The sequence below is a fragment of the Lepus europaeus genome, chromosome 20, assembly GCF_033115175.1.
Source record: "Lepus europaeus isolate LE1 chromosome 20, mLepTim1.pri, whole genome shotgun sequence".
NCBI classification, from domain to species: Eukaryota; Metazoa; Chordata; class Mammalia; order Lagomorpha; family Leporidae; genus Lepus; species Lepus europaeus.
Genome location: NC_084846.1, coordinates 7044472 through 7066070, shown reverse-complemented (window position 1 = coordinate 7066070; position 21599 = coordinate 7044472). Strand labels below are relative to the sequence as shown.

The window sequence follows — 21599 nt, the reverse complement described above, 5'->3', positions numbered from 1 at the left end:
GGCGTCGGCGGGACCCCCGGAGGGCGGGCCCGGGGCTGGGTGGAGGGCTGCCGCGGGGTGGGGTCGCGGGACGGGGGGCAGGGGTCTGGGGTGGGGTCGCGGGACCGGGGGTCCGGGGGTCCGGGGAGCCGGCCTGAGCTCCCTGAAGCCTGGGAGAAGTCCTTTTTCTCCGGGGCCCGCGCAACAGCTCAGGTCGTGGGGGCTAGAGGGGGCGTGGCCCGGGCAGAGGCGTGGTCTTAGGAGGGGCGTGGCCTGGCATTTGGTGGGGCGGGATGAAGCTTGAGAGGGGCGTGTCCCTGGGGAGGTGCGCTCTCCAGCAGGGCTGGAGTGAGGTCTGGGAGGGGCGTGGCCTTTAGAGGGGCGGGGTTAAGCCTGGGAAAGGGCATGGCCGTTGGCGGGCGTGGTCTTTGGAGGGGCGTGGCTAATCCTGGGAGGGCGTGGCCCGGGCAGAGGCCTGATCTCAGCCAGGCGGAGGTGAGGTCTGGGAGGGGCGTGGCCTTCAGATGGGCGGGTGAATCCTGTGAGGGGCGTGGCCCGGCAGGGGCGTGATCTTCGCAGGGTTGTGGTGAAGCCTGGGTGGAGGCGTGGCCTTTGGCGGGAAGGGCGGAGCCTGGAGTTTGGACCCAGCACCCCCAGACCTTGCTAAACCTGTGTGTGGCTCTGAGCACCTGATGTTGATGAAGAGGAACAGAAGCTTGAAGGAAATCGAATTTATTTGTAAACGATGTGTTGACTACTTCGAGGGACAGACACCCACGCGCGGATGCACCCCACCCGCACCCCCGCACACGCCCCGCCCGCAGCTGGGGCCGAGCTAAGGGGAAGCCAGGGGCGGGGGCGGGGAGCGGCAGGGCCAGGGGCTGGGCCGGGGCGGGGCTCGAACCCAGGGTGCGGGTCTCAGCGCGGGTGCCGCCCGCCTGCTCCGCCGTTGCCCACCCCCCACGCCCCCACCCCTGGCGCTTTCAGTCCAGCCCCCAGGCCGCGCCCCCCGCGGCCTCCGCGCCCCGCCGCGGCCGCTCCACGCGGTACTTGCAGCGGCGCAGGGGCTCGGTGAGGCTCCGCGGCGCGGGGTCGTCCAGGTCCTCGGGCGGTAGGAAGCTGCGGTCCAGCACCTCGGACGCCTCCTGCCAGTTGGCGAAGCAGGCGGGGCCCAGACGCTGGATCTCGGCGGCCGCGTCCCGAGTGAGCACGTCCCCGCCCGGCTTCAGCACCACCACGGCCGGCAGGCGCTCCACACAGAACTGGCGCCCCAGGTCCCTGCGGGGCAGGCGCGGCTCAGTGCGGGCCCCGGGGCGGGGAGTGCCCCCAGCCCGCTCCCTGCACCTTGCTGAGCGCCTGCTGTGTGCACTGCAGGTCTTGTTCTGGGACACCCAGGGCGGGCTCTCGCCACAGGACCCTTGCACCTGCTGTGCATGGACAGCTGTGCGTGGGGCCCAGCGGTTCCATGGGTGCATCCCGCGTGGCAGAGGCCCGGATTCCCGACAACGCAGACCAGGGGAGGCAGCAATGGCGGCCCAAGTGTTGTGGGTCCTTTCGCCCACGGGGGAGACCCGGATGGAGCTCCAAGCTCTGGGCTTAGGCTACAGGGGCAGCCAAAGTCAGGGTGGGGCCTCAACGGCCAGAGCTGCACCAATCCAAAGCCAGGAGCCAGGAGCTCCACTCAGGTCTCCCACGCGGGTTCGGGGGCCCAAGGACTGGGGCCATCTTCTACTGCTTTCCCAGGCCATAGCAGGGAGCTGGACCGGAAGTGAAGCAGCCGGGATTCGAACCAGGGTCCCTCTGGGATGCCAGCACCAAAGGCTGTGGCTTTTCCCGCTGCGCCACCGCGCCGGCCCCAATAAATACATCTTTTTAAAGATGATTCCTCTCCCGGGAGAGGGCCCCTCCTCCAGGCAGCCCGCCGGGCTCACCTCCGCCAGGCGTCCTCGAAGGGCAGGAAGAGCCACTTCTCGGGCATGTCCTTGAGGAACTGGCCCTGCTGCTCCTCCGTGCGGTCCTGGGACACGTACACCAGCGCCAGCTGCGCCGCCCGCAGCACGTAGAACTCGTCGGTGAGCCGCACGAAGAAGTCCTTGAGCACGGGCGCAAAGGCCTGGCAGCGCGGGCAGGCGGCCGCGCCGAAGAACAGCAGCAGCAGCCGGTTGTCCAGCCGGCGGCTCAGCTCCGCGTCCGTCTCCAGCTCGTCCTGCTCGCTGTTGTTCCGGATCAAGACGCGGCCGGAGAACAAGGCGGCCATGGCCGGCTCTGGGTACCCGGGGCTGGCGAAGCGGGGCCTTTAGGACGGCGGCTTAAGGCCCCCGCTAATCAGCCTAAGGCTGCAGGGCGGCCAAGGTCAGGGTGGGGGTTGGCCTTGCGCTTCCCGGGAGAGAGGGCAGTGGGGGGGGGGCACTGTGCCACCTGCAGCGCCGGCATCCCATGGGGCGCGGGTTCGAGTCCCGGCTGCTCCACTTCCCATCCAGCTCTCTGCTGTGGCCTGGGAAAGCAGTAGAAGATGGCCCAAGTCCTTGAGCCCCTGCACCTGCATGGGAGACCCGGATGGAGCTCCTGGCTCCTGGCTTCAGATTGGCCCAGCTCTGACCGTTGTGGCCATCTGGGGAGTGAACCAGCAGATGGAAGACCTCTCTCTCTCTTTCAAATCAATCAATAAATCTTTAAAAAAAAAAAATAAGGGTAACTGATCTCCAGCATCAGCCGCTCAGGATTGAATGAATGAAGGAAGGAATGAACGAATGAACCTCAGCTCCGTCCTGCTCGTTGCCCGGTGTAGCGCTCTGGTTGCAGCCGGGCAGCCTCTCTGCCCGGCCCGGCCCTGCGGATCCAAGCCAGCGGCTGGCTGGTGCCCGCCCTCGGGGTCTCCCTCCCCGCCCGCCCGCCCCAGCAGGCCTGGCAGGGCGGGCGCTGAGAGCTGGCCGGGCCCTGGGCTCCGAGTGGCGCTGGAAGTGGGCCCTGGCCGCCGCCCAGCACAGCGCCGAGGTCGGCCAAGCAGGGCAGGGGACGAGCCAGCGGGCGGGCGGGACCGGGCGCGGCGCGGGGAGAGCCCCCCGGGGTCCACAGAAACGCACAGCCCCGGAGACTAGCAGGAGCTCCAGGACCCCGGGACAGGGCTGCGCCTGCGGGCAGCTGCAGGTCAGCCGGGCCTGGGCTCTGGGGGCGGGGCCGGGGGCTCTGGGCAGGTGCAGGTCAGTGAGGTGGGTGCCCGGCCGGGGCCTGGGCTCTGGGGGCGGGGCCGGGGGCTCTGAGCAGGTGCAGGTCAGCGGGGTGGGGGCCCGGCCGGGGCCTGGGCTCTGGGGGCGGGGCCGGGAGCTCCGGGCAGGTGCATCTAGGACGCGCGGATCCCACGTCTGAGCCTGCGCAGGCCGCGCTCTGGCGCTTTCTGGGGCCCTGAGGGCTCGCGTTTCGGACTCCCCGCGGCCCCTCCAGGCGCACGCCCTGAACCGCAGGGCAGCGACCCGCTTAACCAGGCCCTGGAGGTGACCTGGGCCCTCCGGGCCCCAGGGCCACGGCTCGCAGACGCCACCCAGAGCTCGGCCCGCCGCCCCCGGAGCCACGCCCCCGCCGGAGGAGGGCGGGGCGAGTAGGCGTTGCCATGGGGACAGTACCGGTCTCACAGCCCCGCCCGGCGGGCCGCTCTAGGCCGCACGTCTCGTTGGCGTCGCCTCTCTGGCCCGGCGGTTCTCTATGGTCTTTGGAGCCAGAAAGCGGGGAAGAGGGCGAAACAACCAGGCCGGATCCGGGCGCGAGGCTGCAGGGGGCCCCGCTCGGGGGGCGGGGCCTAGCTCGGAGTGGGTGGGGCCTGGCTCCGCGAGGGCGGGGTCCCCGATGAGGGGCAGCCGCTGAGAGGTAGAGGCGGGGTCTAGCTCGGCGTGGGCGGGGCCGGGCCCTGGGGGCGGAGCTCGGCCGCGGCGGGGCGGAGGTGGGCGGGGCCGGAGCCTGGGGGCGGAGGTGGGCGGGGCCGGGGCCGCGTCCGCGACCCGAGCTCCTGCGCTTCCCAGGATGCGGGCCCCGGGTGCGGGCGCGGCCTCCGTGGCCTCCTGGGCGCTGCTCTGGCTGCTGGGGCTGCCGTGGACCTGGAGTGCGGCGGCGGCCCTCGGCGTCTACGTGGGCGGCGGCGGCTGGCGCTTCCTCCGGATCGTGTGCAAGACCGCGCGGCGCGACCTTTTGTGAGTGGGGCCCGGGCGGGGGCGGGGTCAGCGGGCGGGGCGGGGTCTGCACGGGTCCGGGCCGGGGTTTGAGCTCTGCGCGGGGGCTCGGGGCTCGGAGGCCGAATGCGGGGGTGCCTGAGGTCGGGGACGGGGTCTGCATGGGCATGGGGGGGTCCTGAGGGGAGGTCGCAGGGGACACCTTGGAGGCTCCTGGAGGGCGAGGGGGAGGTTCCAAGGTGATTGGGGGCCCAGGAGTTGCTTGGGAGACGAGGAGACAGAGAGGCCGCCCGAGGGTCCCGGGTGGCGTTGACGTCACAGCGAACCCCCGGGCTGGGGGACTCTCCGTGAGGGCCGTGGTGACTGAGGGGGGTCCAGTGATCTCTGGGCCCGTGGAGGGGCTGGTAGGGGTTGAGGACTTTAAGGGTCTTTATCCAGGGCTTCTGTCCCTACCGGGCCATTTGCCGGACTTTCAGTGGCCGGGCCGCTTTGTGAGGGTTTGGGGTTTGTTCGGGGCCTGGGTGGGGGGCGATCCCGGGCCCCGAGCGCGGCTCAGGGGGGCGGCTTAGACAGCCTGGGGGGTGAAGGTGGAGTTGCTGGGGGCAGAGCTGAGGAACGGGGGCGCCCCTGGCTTGTCCCCGGCTCCTGGGAGGGGGGAGTGTGCCCATTGCAAGGGTGAGGAGACCAAGGCCACGCTGGCCAGCGGTTCTCAGCGCCTCCGCCGCTGCAGAGCATTTCTTGGCCGTGAGCCAGACAACCCCTGTGCCCATTTCACAGATGTGCAAACGGAGGCGCAGTGCGGCCGCGTTGCTTCTCCCAGGACACACAGAGGGTGCGGGGCCGGAGCCCAGGCTCTGAACATAGGCGCATCTGTGGTCTGTGGTCAGCCTTCGTGTGGACCTGCCCCCCACTCCGCGCAGGGCCTCAGGAGCTTGGGGACCTGTTTGCCCCGTGGGAGACAGCGAGAGAGAGAGAGAGAGAGAGAGAGAGAGGTCTTCCATCCGCTGGTTCACTCCCCAATTGGCCTCAACGGCCGGGGCTGAGCCAATCGGAAGCCGGGAGCCAGGAGCTCCTCCACACAGGTGCAGGGCCCCAGTACGGAGCCAGTGCCAGCCGCCTCCCAGGGTGCGCATGCGCAGGGAGCTGGGCCAGAAGCAGAGCGGGGACTCGAACCTGGGATTCGGGCGTCGCTGCTGCACCAACCACGTGCCCCTATACCCTACCCGGTGTGGGCCCCGAGGCTGCGACCTGATCGGTGTTTGTGGCTCCCAGCCGGGAGTGGGGGGGCCTCTGAGAGAGTCGCACGGCTTCTCTGGGGAGGGCACCTAACAGGTCCCCACTCTGCATGGAGGCCCAAGTGGGAGGGGCCACGGTGTCCGCCGTCTGAGCGCTGGAGTAGGGGCATCGTTTGGACCCCAGGTTCGGGAAAGATTCGAGCGCCGGCCCGGTTCTCCTAACCCGCCCCGCCTGGCCCAGAGTCCGTGCTCAGTGACCGCTTCCTGCCCCACAGTCGGGAGGGGAGGGTCGAGGAGGGGCCCCAGGAAGGGCGCGGAGCCGCACACTGGGCTCTTTGTGTGCAGGCCGGGGGTGGCCTGGGCCGTGGCCAGCGGGGGCCGCCCGGGCATGCGGCTAGAGGACAGCGGCGGGTGCAGAGCCTGCCCCGGGGGAGGCCCTGGGGGCGAGGGCAGGACCCGGGGGCGAGGGTGTCCCGGGGGGCAAGGGTGTCCCAGGGGGTGAGGGTGTCCTGGGTGGGCGAGGGTGTCCCGGGGGGCCAGGGTGTCCTGGGAACCACTCTCCCCGCTCCTGCCCCCTGCTCTGGGCACCAACACCCACCCGGGCTTCTTCCTGGCCTGCTGCCCTCACCGCCCCCTCTAGGGCCCCCTCCCGCGTTCCCGGGGGCCTTGGGCTGAGTTTGCTCGCAGGGGCGAGTGGGGTACACAGTAGGCGCTCAGACGCGAGGAGCCGATCGCCATCGGCCGGCCTGGCCCTGGTGGCTTTGGCGCTTGGTTAGGGTCCGAGGCTCCTTTCCTTCATCTGAGCAGCGCTCCCCGTTGGCGGTGCATGCATTGAGTGCCTGCTGTGTGCGCCGACGGCTGGCGTCTGCGGCCGGGAGCGGCTCCGGTGCGGTTGTTCCGCGAGTTCCTTCCCCTCGCTGAGTCCCGAGTCCTCCGCTGACCGATAGGGGGCGCAAGGCGCAGTATTCAGCAAGTGCTCAATAATTGCTGATCACGCTCACCTTGCGACTGCTTATTCATCGGATGGATGAGCAGGGTTTTTATTTTTTATTTTATTTTTTTTTTTTACAGGCAGAGTGGACAGTGAGAGAGAGAGACAGAGAGAAAGGTCTTCCTTTGCCGTTGGTTCACCCTCTAATGGCCGCCGCGGTAGCACGCTGCGTCCGGCGCACCGCGCTGTTCCGATGGCAGGAGCCAGGTGCTTCTCCTGGTCTCCCATGGGGTGCAGGGCCCAAGCACTTGGGCCATCCTCCACTGCACTCCCTGGCCACAGCAGAGAGCTGGCCTGGAAGAGGGGCAACCGGGACAGGATCGGTGCCCCGACCGGGACTAGAACCCGGTGTGCCGGCGCTGCAAGGCGGAGGATTAGCCTAGTGAGCCACGGCGCCGGCCAGGATTTTTATTTTTTAAGATGGATTTATTTTCTTGAAAGGCAGAGTTACAGAGAGGTCAGAGAGAGAGAGAGAGAGAGAGAGAGAGAGAGAAGGGTCTTCCACCCACTGGTTCACTCCCCAAATGTTGGTAACAACCAGGGCTGCACCATACCGAAGCCAGGAGCCAGGAGCTTCCTCTGGGTCTCCCACGCGGGTGCAGGGGCCCAAGGACTTGGGCCATCTTTTACTGCTTTCCCAGGCCACAGCAGAGAGCTGGATGGGAAGTGGAGCAGCTGGGACTCGAACCAGCGTCCACAGGGGATGCCGGCACCAAAGGCGGTGGCTTTACCTGCTAGGCCCCAGGGCCGGCCCCAGAACCTGAGCTTCTTAAGCACCAGGGTGAAGGCCGGCTGCCTCATTTATGTTTTTTGGAATGTTCTCCCCTCGCGGGAGCTGGGGGTGCGCAGCTGCCTGTGAGCCGCGGGGCAGGCACCCGCCGGGCCCCTTCCTTCCTGTTCCCCCATTGCTGGCCCTGGCACCTCTGCAGAGCGAGGTCGCCCCCCCACACCCCGCCCACGGCTGAGGCCCCGCCCTCTCCACGGAGCAGGCTTGGGGGCGGGGCGGCTGCCCCAGCTGCAGGAGCCAGAACTTCCTCTCCCCACACCCCTGGTGGGTGAGGCCCTGGTCTGCCGCCGCTGCCGCCACCCGCATGTTCCCAGCGTCACAGCCATGCGTCCCTGCCCTCTGGGGACAGGCGAGGAGATGGAGCACCAGTTGATTGCACCTGCGGTGGGGAGGCAGGAGGGGGCCAAGGCCTGCGGCGGGGGGGTCATGCTGATGCTGCAGAGCCCGTGCAAAGGCCCTGGGGTGGGAGCATGGTTGAAGCATCAGGGCGGGCGTGGCTGGAGAGGTGAGCAGGGAGGAGGAGGGGGAGGGTCTCGCTCCAGCCCTGCTGGGTCTCAGGGAGGCCAGGGACGCCCGGCTCGGGCCCCTTGGCAGACGCAGAGCGCGGGGACCCCGGCCCTGTCCCTGTGTGCAGGGGCTTCCCACGAGAGGCCGAAGGGAGACAGGGCGAGGCCGCTCCGCCCCAGCCCGCGTCCCAAGTCACAGCGCCTGCCTCCAGCTCCCTGCGCACGCGCTCCCTGGGAGCCGCGGTGAGGGCTCAAGGCTCTGGGCCCCCGCCACCCACGGGGGAGACCCAGATGGAGCTCCTGTCTCCCTCGCTGAGCCCCGCGGGCCCCTCCACCTCGGCTCCCCGCATCTGATTCCCGCCACACAAGGCGGGTCCCTCCCAGGCGGGAGCCCAGAGCAACAGGCCCCGGGGTGCAATGGCCGCTTGCATGAATGAATGAATGGATGAATGAATGAAGTTATGAATGGAGTGGCTGAGTGATGAATGATGCATGAATGAAGGTTTTTTCCCTTCGCCGGGACCTCAGGCTGCTGAAGCCAGGGCTGGGCAGGCCACAGGCGGGGGCTGCGGGAGCCGTGGGGGCTGTGGGTCAGGGCAGGGCCCGCTGCTGGTCAGAGACAAGCCCAGGGCGGGGCCGGGCTGAAGCCGGGGGCCGGGGGCTCCATCCGGGTCTCCTGTGGAGGTGCAGGGGCCCGAGCACCTGGGCCGTCAAATGCCGCCTCCCAGGCGCATGCGCAGGAGCGGCGGGGACTTGGAGCCAGCATCGCGGGCGGCGGCTCAGTTCCCCGCCCATCTGGCACCGGCCTGGCCCGGCCCCCACCCCCACAGCTGCTGCAGGCATTTGGGGGGCGGTCCCGCAGCCGGAAGCCCTGTCTGTCTCTGCCTCTTCATCACTGCGGTCAGAAACGCGGGTGGGAGGCTGAGGGGGCAGAGGGCGCGTGCTGGGCGCTGGGATGCCCCACGGTGTGTGGGGGGGCTCCTGCAGAGGGCCGAGCCCGGCAGAGTCAGACACACAGGGCTGCTGGGGTTCGCAGCCCTGGATCCCTTGGCTGATTGGCCCCTGTTCTGCCTCCCCCCGGCACCCAAGGGTTAACCATCAACCTGGCAGCGCCCCCTGGCTTCCCTGGGACCCCCCCATAGGGAAGATGGAGCTCTGGGGGTCCCGGGATGGCTAGGGCGCCGCTGACCAGCCCCTCTGCCTGCCCCGCGGTTCCCCGGTGGACAGGGAGCCCCTGACCCGCCCCCTCTGCGTCCCCCGTGGTCCCCCAGTGGCCAGGCCCCTGACCCGCACCCTCTGCGTTCCCCGCAGTGGCCTCTCCGTGCTGATCCGCGTGCGCCTGGAGCTGCGTCGCCACCAGCGCGCCGGCCACACGGTGCCACTCATCTTCCAGGCTGTAGCGCAGCAGCAGCCCGAGCGCCTGGCGCTGGTGGACGCGGGCAGCGGCGCGCGCTGGACCTTCGCGCAGCTGGACGCCTACTCCAACGCCGTGGGCCACCTCTTCCTCCAGCTCGGCTTCGGCCCGGGCGACGTGGTGGCGCTCTTCGTGGAGGGCCGGCCCGAGTTCGTGGGGCTGTGGCTGGGCCTGGCCAAGGCGGGCGTGGTGGCCGCGCTGCTGAACGTGAACCTCCGGCGTGAGCCGCTGGCCTTCTGCCTGGGCACCTCGGGCGCCAAGGCCCTGGTCTACGGCGGGGAGCTGGCGGCGGGTGAGGCTGGGCCCGGGGCGGGCAGCGGGGGGCGGAGGCGGGGAGCACTGGCTGAGTGGTAACCTGCTGGGGGCGTGGCCCACTGTAGTATGCGGGGCGTGGCCGGCTAGGGGTGTGGCCCGCTGGGTGTGGCCTGCTATAGTATGCTGGCGGTGTGGCCCACAGTAGTATGCAGGAGTGTGGCTTGCTGGGGGTGTGGCCCACAGTATGCAGGGATGTGGCTTGCTATAGTATGCTGGGGGTGTGGCCCACTGTCGTACGCGGGGGTGTGGCTTGCTGGGGGTGTGGCCTGGGATAGTATAATGTGGGTGTGGTCCACTGTAGTATGCGGGGGTGTATGGCCTGCTGGGGGCATGCCCTTGTATAGTAGCTGTGGGTGTGGCATGCTGTGAGTGTGGCCCACTGTAGTATGTGGGGTGTGGCTCGCTGGGGTGTGGCCCTCTGGGCCTAGTATAGTATGCTGGGGATGTGGCCCTGGGGGTGTGCTCTGAGATGTGAGGCCTGGGGCTGCCCTGGGCGGGGAAGCCGTGCGTGGGTGGGGCCGGGGGCTGCAGGGACCCCTCCCTGGCCGTGACCGGGCCTTTCCCACGGAGCCGCAGCCGTGGCCGAGGTGAGCCCACAGCTGGGCAAGAGCCTGGTGAAGTTCTGCTTGGGAGCCGCGGGGCCCGACGCTGTGCTGCCAGACACGCAGCTCCTGGACCGGCTGCTGCCCGAGGCCTCCACCGCCCCACTGCCACCAGCCCCCAGCGCGGGCATGGACGGTGAGTCCAGGCCGCCCCCACCCCACCCCCACCCTTGCGCCTTTCCCGCGCCCCAGCCCTGGCCCCGGTCCCCAACACGCGGGTCTCCTACAGGCCGGCTGTTCTACATCTACACGTCCGGGACCACGGGGCTGCCCAAGGCCGCCATCATCGTGCACAGCAGGTGAGGCCCAGGCCGCCCTGCCCCATGCTCCTGAGCACCGTGATCCCCATAGCCCGCGCCCCGGGTCCCCACCTCCGGCCCGTGAGCAGGGCCTGTCGGCGCTTCCTGTTTCCACCACGGCCCGGACCCCCGATCCGGCCTCCTGACAGCGCCGGCCCCCTCTGCAAACCACAGCAGAGCTGAAAGCCCCTCCCCACACCTGCTGTGGGCCACACGACCCCTGCAGTGTCATCTTCCTCCTCCCCCACCCCCTCCCCTTTGAACCCTCGAACTCCGCACACCTGCCTCTGGGCCTTTGCACCTGCTATGCCCCGCCAGCGCCCTCCTGCTGGGTCTCAGATCTTGACCCCCCCTCCGCGGGGGCACCCAGCTGGCAGTGGGAGGCATTGTACCTGCTGCCCGCCCTGCTCTGGCCAGCCTGGGAGCCCCGCGGGCTTCGCTGTGCCTGGGTCCGCACCCAAGACGACGGCCCAACCACTCTACCCATCTCGGGGGGGGGGAGGGGACTCGGGTCGCAGCCCCTGCCTCCCCGCCCCCCACCCCCCCGCAGGTACTACCGTATCGCCGCCTTTGGCCACCACGCCTACAACATGCGGGCAACCGACGTCTTGTACGACTGCCTGCCACTGTACCACTCAGCAGGTAGGGCAGTGGGAGGCCTGGCAGGGGCGATGTCAGGGCAGAGCTGGAGGCGGGGTGGGGTCCGGGGGCGGGGCCTGGCTGCTGCATAGTGGCTGGGCGGAGCCAGGGGCGGGTGTGTGGGGCATGGCCTGGGCGGGGCCGGAGTGCCACGGGCGGGGCCTGGGGCGGTCCGGTTCCCGGCCCACTCACCTGCCTCCGCAGGCAACATCATGGGCGTGGGCCAGTGCCTGCTCTACGGGATGACCGTGGTCCTCCGCAAGAAGTTCTCGGCCAGCCGCTTCTGGGACGACTGCGTCCAGTACGAGTGCACGGTGAGGCCCCGTCCTTTGTCCTTCGCTCTGGGCCCCGCCCAGGCCGGCACCCACTCGCCGAGATCCCCATGGGCCGCGCGCCCATTTTGCAGGCGGGGCCACAGAGGCTTGCGCGGTGAGGCCCACCGCGGGGACCAGGGGCTTCCAGGTAGGGTCCAGATGCTGGGGGGGGCGGCGCCTGAGCCCCAGCTGGGGCTGCGGAGGGGCAGGTGGGCCGAGGGAGGAGCCCAGAGCGAGCTGGGACCGTGCCCCCCACAGGGACAGGCTCTCCAGGCCCCGCCCCGACCCCGCCCCGATCCACACCTGCCCCCCCCCCCCCAGGTGGTGCAGTACATCCGTGAGATCTGTTGCTACCCGGGGCATGGTCTGGGGCCTGCCCGGCCCTGACCACGCCCCACCCTGACCACACCCCATCCAGACCTCGCCCCCGACCATGCCCCCGCCCACGCCCCCAGGTGGTGCAGTACATCGGTGAGATCTGCCGCTACCTGCTCAGGCAGCCGCTGCGGGAGGCTGAGCGCCGCCACCGTGTGCGCCTGGCCGTGGGGAACGGGTTGCGCCCCGCCCTCTGGGAGGAGTTCGCGCAGCGCTTCGGGGTGCGGCAGATCGGGGAGTTCTATGGCGCCACGGAGTGTAACTGCAGCATCGCCAACATGGACGGCAAGGTGGGGCCCGGGGAGACCCCGCCCCCAGGGACCCAGGGAGACCCCCGCCCTCAACGGCAAGGTGGGGCCCGGGGAGACCCTGTCCTTGGGTGCCCGGGAGAGACCCCCGCCCTCAACGGCAAGTGGGGCCTGGGGAGACTGCCAGAGAGACCCCCGCCTTCGGGGGCCCCGGGAGACACCCCCGACCCGCCCTCCCGCCCGGGCCTGGGAGAGACCCCATGGACGGCAAGATGGGGCCCGGGGAGACCCCGTCCCCGGGTGCCCGGGAGAGACCTCCGCCCTCCCGTCTGCCCTGGCCGGGGCGGGCTGGGAGCTAAATGGAGTCTCCTAGTGGGGCGGGGGTGGGGGGACAGGGGCTGCGGGCAGCCCCCGGCCACGCCCCCCGGCCACGCCCCAGGCCCCTCTCCCGCCCCCAGGTCGGCGCCTGCGGCTTCAACAGCCGCATCCTCCCGCGCGTGTACCCGATCCGGCTGGTGAGGGTGGACGAGGACTCCTTGCAGCCGCTGCGGGACGCGCGCGGCCTCTGTGTGCCCTGCGAGCCCGGTGAGCCAAGGGAGCTGCGGCCGGGGCCTCCCCTCCCGTACCCCGCCCCGCCGGCTCAGCCCGAGCGCCGCCCCCCTCCCCAGGCGAGCCCGGCCTCCTCGTGGGCCAAATCGACCAGCAGGACCCCCTGCGCCGCTTCGACGGCTACGTCAGCGAGAGCGCCACGCGCCAGAAGATCGTGCACAGCGTGTTCCGCAGGGGCGACCGCGCCTACCTGTCAGGTGCACCCTGGGCGGGGGGTGGGGGTGGGTGGGGGACCTACCTGTGAGGTGCACCCTGGGCGGGGGGTGGGGGTGGGTGGGGGACCTACCTGTCAGGTGCGCCCGGGGCGGGGGTGGGGTGGGGGTGGGGACCTACTTGTCAGGTGCGCCCGGGGCTGGAGCAGAGGAGCCCCGGCCCCAGCGCCCCGCCCGCCCCCGCCCCCCAGGTGACGTGCTGGTGATGGATGAGCTGGGCTACATGTACTTCCGGGACCGCGGCGGGGACACCTTCCGCTGGCGAGGGGAGAACGTGTCCACCACGGAGGTGGAGGCTGTGCTGAGCCGCCTGCTGGGCCAGACGGACGTGGCCGTCTACGGGGTGGCGGTGCCAGGCACGCTGGGACTGCAGAGGGGGCGGGGAGGCGTTGGAGCAGTGCACGACCTGGGCAGCTGCACAAGGCAGGCAGCGGCTCCTGGGGCGGGCAGGGGGTCTCAGCTGCCTCTCCGTCCCCAGGGGTCGAAGGGAAAGCGGGCATGGCAGCCATCGCTGACCCCCAGGCCCGGCTGGACCCTAACGCCCTGCACCAGGAGCTGCAGAAGGTGCTGGCTCCATACGCCCGGCCCGTCTTCCTGCGTCTCCTGCCGTGCGTGGACACCACAGGTGAGGCTTCGGCCCCGCCCCCGCTGCCCTGTCGGGTTCCTGTCCCGTGTGGTTTCCCCCGTGGGTGGCGGGGGCCCAGGTGGAACTCTGCACGAGCGCCCCCTGGAGGCACAGCATTGCAGTGCACTGGGAGAGACTGGAAGTCGCAGATGGGGCGGGGCCAGTCACAGCCAATGGGAGCACAGCACGATCGACCTTATTACCATGTGCTAGTCCCCGCCTCTTAAAGGCCCAGCCGCCTCTTAACGTGGCAGTCTCTGGAGGAAGGGGCTGCCCAGCAAAGGCCCAGCAGTGCTGGCTGCCCCCTGCCCAGCCCGTGCCCCTACCCCTCCCGCAGGCACCTTCAAGATCCAGAAGACAAGACTGCAGCACGAGGGCTTCGACCCGCGCCGGACCTCGGACCGCCTCTTCTTTCTGGACCCGCAGCGGGGCGCCTACCTGCCCCTGGATGAGGGCATCCACGCTCGCATCTGCTCGGGGGCCTCGGGCCTCTGAGCCCGGCCGAGCCTCGCCCTGGGGTCACCCGCCCACCTGGCCGAGGCGCACTCCCCCCAGGAGTCTCCATCTGCCCCCTTCCCGCCCTGTCCGGCCTCGTCCCTCCCCAGTCACCCTATCATCCCCAGCTCCCTCCACGCGGTGCCTTAAGAGCCCCAGTCTGGCCCTCGTGGCTGCTGGGTGCCAGCCATTGTCACTCCGTCCCCGGTGCCCTCGGCCCGGCCCAGCGAGGACCCCCCCCCCCCCCCGAGGTCAACCAGAAACTCCCCTGGGCGGAGCCAGGTGCCTTCTGCACTGTGCTGTCCTGGGCCCCGCCTTCTCCATGCCCTGGAAGCTTCCAGAATGCACTGTGGTCTCCACGGAGCCTGGCCACCCGTGTGGTCCGCCCATGTGGACGGAAGCCCCTGGGTGTCCGGCCCCATCGCGCCCGGCTGGAGGTGGCTGGAGGAACCCAGGGGCTCCGGCTGCCGCAGCGCCCCCCTGTGGCGGTGCCTGAACACGGGCGCTGGCCCCGCTAGGCTCGGACACGGTCACGGATGCTGGGCTCGGACAGGAACGCCGACCTGGGACACGGATGCCGGGCACGGACACGGATCCAGGCTCGGACATGGACACAGACGCTGGGTTCAGACATGGATGCCGGGCTCGGACATGGACGCCAGGCTCAGACATGCACCCTGGGCACGGCACGGACGCCGGTCCCAGACATGGATCCGGGCTCGGACATGGACACAGACGCCGGGCATGGACACGGATCTGAGAGTGGACACGGATGCCGGGCTCGGACACGGATCCGGGCTCGGACACGGACGCTGGCCTGGCCTGGCCGGCACGGGACAGGGTCGGCAGTGAGTGGCCGCGCGGTCCCCTGCGGAGTCCGCCTACCCGTGAGGTCTTGGTCTCCTGGCTGGTTTTCAGAAATAAACCTACAGCGTCCAGTGCCGGCCCCGTGATCTGTTGTCCAGCCCGCAGGGCGTAGAGGGGCCAGGCCCGGGCAGGCCCTCGGCGGGGACGCTCATTTGGCGTGTGATCTGTTTATTCGTAAAGCAGATTAGATAGGGGAGAGCGCGGGGTCTCCCATCCGCGGGGTCGCTCCGCACAAGCCCATGATGGCTGCAGCTGCCCCGGGAGCTTCCTCAGGTCTCCCAGGTGGGTGCAAGGCCTGAGCACCTGGGCTGCTGTCTACTGCTGTCCCGGGCCGTTAGCGGGAGCTGCGTGAGCCCCAGCGCCCCGCACCCTCTGTGTGAAGCCCCCTCCCCAGCCTGGGCCCCGCGGGAGACCAGGGCTCTGCACAGGCTCAGCGGCCAGGAGCGGAGTGGGCGTGCCCAGGGGCGTGTCATTGAGGCGTGTGTCCCGATGGGCGGGGACTGAGGACTGCAGCCTGGCGAGGGAGGGGCCTGTCACCGAGGGGGCGTGTCCCACAGGGGCAGGAACTGTGGATGCTCTGAGGGCCAGGTGAGGGAGTAGGCGTGTCCAGAGGGGCGGGGACTGAGGACTGCGGTCCCGGGCTAGGGAGTGGGCGTGTTCAGGGGCGTGTCATCGAGGGGGCGTTTACCGAGGGGGCGGGGACTGAGGACTGCGGGGCCCCGGGGAGGAGTGGGCGTGTCCCATGGGGGTGTGTCCTGAGGGGGCAGGGAGTCAGGGCTGTGGCCCAGGCTAGGGAGTGGGCGTGTCCCTGAGGACGCTCAGCGGCCCGGTGAGGGAGTGGGCGTGTCCAGGGAACGTGTCCCGAGGGGCGGGGACTGAGGGCTCTGCGGCCTCCACGCCCACCGGCTAAGGCCCCGCATTGCCTCCCCGCCGCGGGCGCCCGCGGTCCTGGGCGTTACCCCCGGGGGTCCTCCTCGGTGAGCACCGCGGGGTCCCGGCCCCAGCTGGGGCCAGCGCGGTCTCCGTTGTGGGATTCGTGGGCATCTGGAGGCTGGCACCGTCTACACAGCAAGCTCACTGAGTCTCATCGCCTACTTTCCATTTCTGAACGCTTCCTCCTCCAAAAAGCCTTCCCGACTCCGCTCAGCACCCGAGTTCCACCTGCAACAAGGCCCCATTGGGAGCTCAGACACCCGGCGGCTCAGACGGCGCGCAGGCGCAATAGGGCAAAGCAGGACCGGGCCGGGCCCTGGCGTGGCTTCACGGGCGGCACTGCGCATGCCCCGCAGGAGCGAGGCCGGGCTTCGCGCACGCGCACTGGCGACGGCCGGGCTTTCTTCCGCCTCGCCGCCGCCGCCATGGCCACGCCGGCCCCGGGCCTCGTCTCGGTGTTCTCCAGCCCGCAGGAGCTGGGCGCGTCGCTCGCGCAGCTGGTGGCGCAGCAGGCCGCGAGCTGCCTGGCGGGGGCCGGCGCCCGCTTCGCGCTCGGGCTGTCGGGCGGCAGCCTCGTGTCCATGCTGGCCCGCGACCTGCCCGCCGCCGCCGCCGCCGCCGGGCCGGACAGCCTGGCGCGCTGGACGCTGGGCTTCTGCGATGAGCGCCTGGTGCCCTTCGAGCACGCCGAGAGCACGTACGGCCTGTACCGGGTGAGCGCGACGGGGCCGCCGGGGTCGGGCGCGGGGCCACGCCCACGGGGCAGCCGGGCCACGCCCATTGGCTACGCCTACTGCGAAGCCCGGGGGTCAGAGTGGTCTCGCCGGTCTCCCGGGCGTGGGACCCCCGGTCCCCAGGAGTCAGGGTCGGTCCCCGGTTTCAGAACCGCAGAAAGGGCGCGGCCGGGGGAGGGAGGAAGTCGCGGCCACACTTGGTCCTGGTGCCGCCCCCTCTCCCCCGGGAGCCGCGACCCCCGTGGCCGGCACGGGCAGCGCTGTGCGGAGCTCGGAGCCTGCGCGTCTGAGGCCGGGCACCAGCTGGGCGTGGGGGGCAGCGGGGTCCCCCGGGCACTGCCACCCCCGTCCGTCCCCCCAGGGGTCTGCCACCCCCCGTCCGTCCCCGCGGGGCCCTGCCACCCCCTGTCCGCCCCTGTCTGTCCCCGCAGGGCCCTGCCACTCCCCGTCCGTCCCCCGTCAGTCCCCGCGGGGCCCTGCCACCCCCGTCCACCCCCGTCCGCCCCCGTCTGTCCCCGCAGGGCCCTGCCACCCCCTGTCCATCCCCCCAGGGGTCTGCCACCCCCCGTCCGTCCCCGCGGGGCCCTGCCACCCCCTGTCCGTCCCCGCCCCTCTGCTTGGGCTCCCGCACTGGGCCCCCGCCACCTGCGTGGGAGACCCGGATGGAGCTCGGGGCTGCTGGCTTCTGGGGTGGGAACCAGCGGGTGGAGGGGCTCTGTCCCTCTCTCTCTCTCTCTGGATGGAAATAAACAAACTTCTCAGAGGTGTCCTCTCCCCCGGCCCCTCCCCGGGGACAGAGCCCTCCGCGGGACTTGCTCCTACTCAGGGGCGCCTGCACGGGGGCCGGCGGAGGATCCGCTGGGACCGCCGCAGCCACGCCCCCAGAGGCACCAGCGATCCTGACGCTGGCCCATGGTCCCTGGGGAGTCCTGGAGTGGGAGGAGGGCGGGGAGCCCGTGGCCTGGGTCTGAGCCCCTGTCCATCGGGTCTCTCCACTGGGGGTGGGGGCCCTGCGCTGGGGCCTTCACTGCTGCTCCCTTCCAGAGTGCGCATGCGCAGGGAGCTGGGGCCCGGAGCCAGGACTTGAACCCAGAGGCGAGCGCCCTGAGTGGGAGCAGCGTCCTACGGGAGAGCGCGGGGGCAGGAGCGACGGTGGTGTGGCTTGTGCACTGACCAAGACAGGGACAAAGGGGCAGCCCTGGCCTAGGGCCCTCCCTGGCTCCCCGCAGGCCTCGGGCCAGCGTGCAGGGTGGTCAGCTCCCGCGTCCGCCACCCCGCTCTGTGCCGGCGCCGCTGACCGCGCCCCCTCCGTCCGCGCAGGCGCAGCTGCTCCCCAGTCTGCCCATCCCGGCCAGCCAGGTGCTCACCATCGACCCCGGGCTGCCCCTGGACGCCGCGGCCGACGACTATGCCGCGAAGCTGCGACGGGTGAGCCCCCGGGAGCGGCCGCAGGGCGGGGACCCCGCCGCAGCCCCGTTCTCACCTGCCGCCCCCCACCCGCCGCGCAGGCCCTGCAGGGAGACCCCATCCCCGTGTTCGACCTGCTGATCCTGGGCGTGGGCCCCGACGGCCACACCTGCTCGCTCTTCCCGGACCACCCCCTGCTGCAGGTGAGCGCGCCCCCTGGAGGAGACCCGGCGCCAGCGCGCGAGGAGGGCCTGGCGGGGCGGGGCGGGGCAGGGCGGGGCGGCCCGCCCATTGGACGCGCCGCCTGCCCATCTGGGGCCCGGGGCTTTACACAGCCAACCACGGAGGCGTGACGGCCCAGGGGCGGGGCGCGGGCGGCGCAAGTGACGTGTCCTGTGGCCTCCCCAGGAGCGGGACAGGATCGTGGCGCCCATCAGCGACTCCCCTAAGCCGCCGCCGCAGCGCGTGACACTCACGCTGCCCGTGCTGAACGCGGCCCGCAGCGTCGTCTTCGTGGCCACCGGGGAAGGCAAGGCCGCCGTGCTGAAGGTGAGGGGGCGGGGCCTGGGTCTGCAGCTGGGGGTGGGGAATGGGATGGTGGGGGTGGGGCGGGGCCGGAACCTGCTGACCCCGCCCCAGGAATGGCCCAGTGCGGATGTTCCAGAGCATTCCGGAGTCTGAGCGGGGCGGCGTCGGGGTCCCGGGCCTTGGGGGTCCCTGACGCTCCGCCCGCCCGCAGCGCATCCTGGAGGCCCGCGAGCCGCGCCCCCTGCCGGCCGCCCTGGTGCAGCCCCGCGCCGGCGCGCTCCGCTGGTTCCTGGACGAGGCCGCGGCGCGGCTGCTCACGGTGCCCGTGGAGAAGCACTCCGCGCTGTAGCGGCCGCGCGCCGGGCCGGACCGAACCGAACCACTCCATCCCCGCGCCGGGCCGGGCCGGACCCCGCAGTAAAGCGCATCGCCCGGGGCCGCCGCCCTGTCCTGGTCCCTGACGGCTGCGGGCCATCGGAGGGGGTCCCGGCCAGAGGAGGGGGCGGATGGACAGACGGACGCCGGGGCCCCGGGCGCGTTAGCCGGGAGCTGGGACTCGGACCCATGCCCTCGCTTCCGGGCGCCGCCCCCAGTGCCCACCGCGGGGGCGGGGGACCCCTCCCCATTTCGTCCGCCCTGCAGCTGCCCCCTTCCCCCAGGCCGCCAGGGTCCCCCTCCCCTCTGCCGGGCAGGAGCCGAGGAGCGTGAGGCGGGAATTGAAACCCAGGGCCGGGGTAGCTCCTAGCAGAAACCACAGCGCGCGGCTTCCTGGGGGTCCCTGGGGGGCGGAGCCAGCGAGGAGCAGCTGGCTGGGCCCAAGGGCGGGGAACGGCAGGGCCCTCCCAGGGGCAGGAAAGCCCTGGCCTCGGGCCGGGGCAGCGCCCCCTCCCCTGCCCTCCGAGTGGTCCGGCTGACCAGTGCTCACCGGCTGCGTGAGAAGAAGAAACAAGAATCCCACTTGTGTCCTGGCAGCCTGACTGGGACACTGAGTGCCATCCCTGCGGGGCGACCCCACCCGGGCTCGGCGAAGAACCTGGCATCGTCCTCACGGACCTGGCCGCCCCCGCCTCACCAAGTGGGCCTACCTCGGGGTCCACCGTGGCTGCTTGTGGTCCAGCCGTTTGTGTGCACATTCCAGGCTCTGGGGAGTTGCCCTTCCTCCTCCAGAAAGGGTCCCCACGTGACCCCAGGCCAGAGCGGGGTCTTGCCTGGTGCCCCCTCCCCTGGGCCTCGGGGGTCAGCCCCCAGTCAGTCATTCACTCAACAAACTTGGGGAGGGGGCCTTGGGGAGCTGCTACCCTCCGGGTGCCTGGGTTCAAGTCTCGGCTAAGCCACCTGCAGGCTGGGGCCCTGGATGGAGGCCGTGGCTGTCGGGGACCCCTGGGGGTGACCCCGCAAACCTCGGTCACTGTCGTTCTGCCTGTCAAATAAAATTTGGAAAAGTGGCATTGGGGTGGTGACTTGGGGGGCCAGGGGTCTCCCAGGCCATGCACTGAGCACGCTGGGCTCCAGGGAGGGCGGGAGTCCTTGGGGGGGGCGGTCTCCCCAACCTGGGGCTCCTAAGGGGGGGGGCCAGCTCCATGGAGCAAGGGTCGCCCAGTGCAGGGGCGGGGAAGACCTCCCTGATCGCCCCCAGTTCCTGCCGGGGGTCCCCCTGTGACTCCTCCAAGGCCGTTTCGCTTCCATGCCCCTGCCTCCTGGGGCCCGCACTGAAACCCCCAGCTGGGGGCAGCGGGGCGGGGCGTCCCCCACCCGGGGCCAGGCGGCGTCCTAGCCTCTGCCTAGCCGGTGGGCTCCCAAGCAGCGCCGGGCTCCGTGCAGTCGCAGGATGGGTGGGCGGCTCTCAGGGCCCCTGGACAGGTGGCAGAAGCAGCAGCAGAGCCGTGAGTGGGGGGCGCGGGGCTGCTGGGAACTGCACCTGTGGCGCTGGCATTTCACAGGGGCGCCGGTTCGAGTCCCGGCTGCTCCACTTCCCATCCAGCTCCCTGCTGTGGCCTGGGAAAGCCGTGGAAGATGGGACAAGTCCTTGGGCCCCTGCACCCGCGTGGGAGACCCAGATGGAGCTCCTGGCTCCTGGCTTAGCCTTAACCTTTGCAGCCAATTGGGGAGTGAACCAGCGGATGGAAGTTCTCTCTCCCTCCCTCCCTCCACCCTGAGTTGGAGGGCGAGAAGGCGGCCTTGCCGGGGCTGTCCGCGAGGAGACGCAGGGACGCACTGGGCCAGGGGAACAGCCTTGGAGAAGCCGATGGCACTCCGTTTTTTTTTTTTTTTTTTCTCGTTTTGATTTTGTTACTGTAGTGGCTTAGCCCGGCCCTGCTGGGGCATTCTGGCCGCTGCTTTCCACCCGTGGCTCTGCCGCAGGCCCGAAGCCCCGCCCCTCCCAACAATGGTGCAGAACAGCTACCACAGCGCCAGCCGCTAGGCCGACATTCCAGGCAGGAAAACGTGAAGTCTGTTGTCTGCACAGCCCCGTGCACAACCTTACACAAACAGCTTTGCGGGTTTCTCCTGGCTCAGGATACAGGACACCCCCCATCAGCCCACGTGGTGCCGGGTGGGCGCTGGGTGCAGGGGTCAAGGCGCTCGCGGGTCAGAGCACCTGGGTTCAAGTCCGGGCACGGCCTGGGAAGCATTGGCGATGGCTACGGTACCGAGGTCTCTGCCGCCTGCGTGGGGTCGTTTGCGGCTCAGTGGACGCCCGCACTGTCCCCTTGTCCCGCAGCCCGGGTGGACGCCCTGTTGGGGGACTTCCTGTCCTGCTCCCGCGGGCAGCTGGCGGCCTCTGTGCTGAGGGGGCAGGCGGGACCTTGCGGGTTCCGGTCACAGAGGGCGGGGGTGGGCGGTGGGGGGTACGGGGTGGACCCCGGGGCCTACGGGACCGTGACCCACTGGCGATCCGGCCCTGGTCTCTCCCGCGCGCGGCTGACTGCGGCCCGTGCACCTGCGGGTTCCAGCCACCCCGGCGCCAAGACTTTAAATACAGCTGCGTCCGTGTGCAGTGCGGCGGGCGTGGATTCTCCTCGCGAGCTTCCCTAAGCGGCACCGGATCAGGGGTTGGGGGTCCGCGGGCGCCCCCGCCCTCTCCCTGCCCCAGCTCCCTGCGCATGCGCACCCTGGGAGATGGCAGGTGCAGGCTCAGGAGCTGAGGCGGATCTCCCCCTTCCCCCGCCTCGCCGTGGGGGTCTCAGGTTTCCCCGCCCCCCCAGCGGCGCCCACTGGGGGCCCCGCCCGCCCCGAGCCTCCTGACCGGAGCCGGGGTTGGTGCTCAGCTCCTCTCATCGCCGCCGGATGAGCGTCTGCCCATCTTACAGAGGGGCAAACTGAG

The 21599-nt window shown here is 70.8% G+C and overlaps 3 protein-coding genes across 3 annotated transcripts; 2 read left to right on the top strand and 1 right to left on the bottom strand.

Moving 5' to 3' along the window:
• Positions 1–962: 962 nt before the first annotated feature.
• NXNL1 (nucleoredoxin like 1) lies at positions 963–2755 on the bottom strand. The gene is made up of 2 exons (XM_062179449.1): positions 1911–2755; positions 963–1257 (listed from the first exon to the last, which is right to left on the bottom strand). The coding sequence occupies exons 1-2, from the start codon at positions 2234–2236 to the stop codon at positions 963–965; spliced, it is 621 nt and encodes a 206-aa protein (XP_062035433.1). The 5' UTR covers positions 2237–2755.
• Positions 2756–3027: 272 nt separating this feature from the next.
• Positions 3028–14809, top strand: SLC27A1 (solute carrier family 27 member 1). The gene is made up of 13 exons (XM_062179013.1): positions 3028–3126; positions 3993–4160; positions 8970–9364; positions 9964–10125; positions 10219–10288; positions 10839–10930; positions 11132–11241; positions 11697–11906; positions 12323–12449; positions 12533–12670; positions 12877–13041; positions 13164–13310; positions 13648–14809. The coding sequence occupies exons 2-13, from the start codon at positions 3994–3996 to the stop codon at positions 13803–13805; spliced, it is 1941 nt and encodes a 646-aa protein (XP_062034997.1). The 5' UTR covers positions 3028–3126; position 3993; the 3' UTR covers positions 13806–14809.
• Positions 14810–16015: 1206 nt separating this feature from the next.
• PGLS (6-phosphogluconolactonase) lies at positions 16016–19719 on the top strand. The gene is made up of 5 exons (XM_062178240.1): positions 16016–16318; positions 17660–17767; positions 17848–17949; positions 18155–18295; positions 18486–19719. The coding sequence occupies exons 1-5, from the start codon at positions 16031–16033 to the stop codon at positions 18621–18623; spliced, it is 777 nt and encodes a 258-aa protein (XP_062034224.1). The 5' UTR covers positions 16016–16030; the 3' UTR covers positions 18624–19719.
• The last annotated feature ends 1880 nt before the right edge of the window (positions 19720–21599 follow it).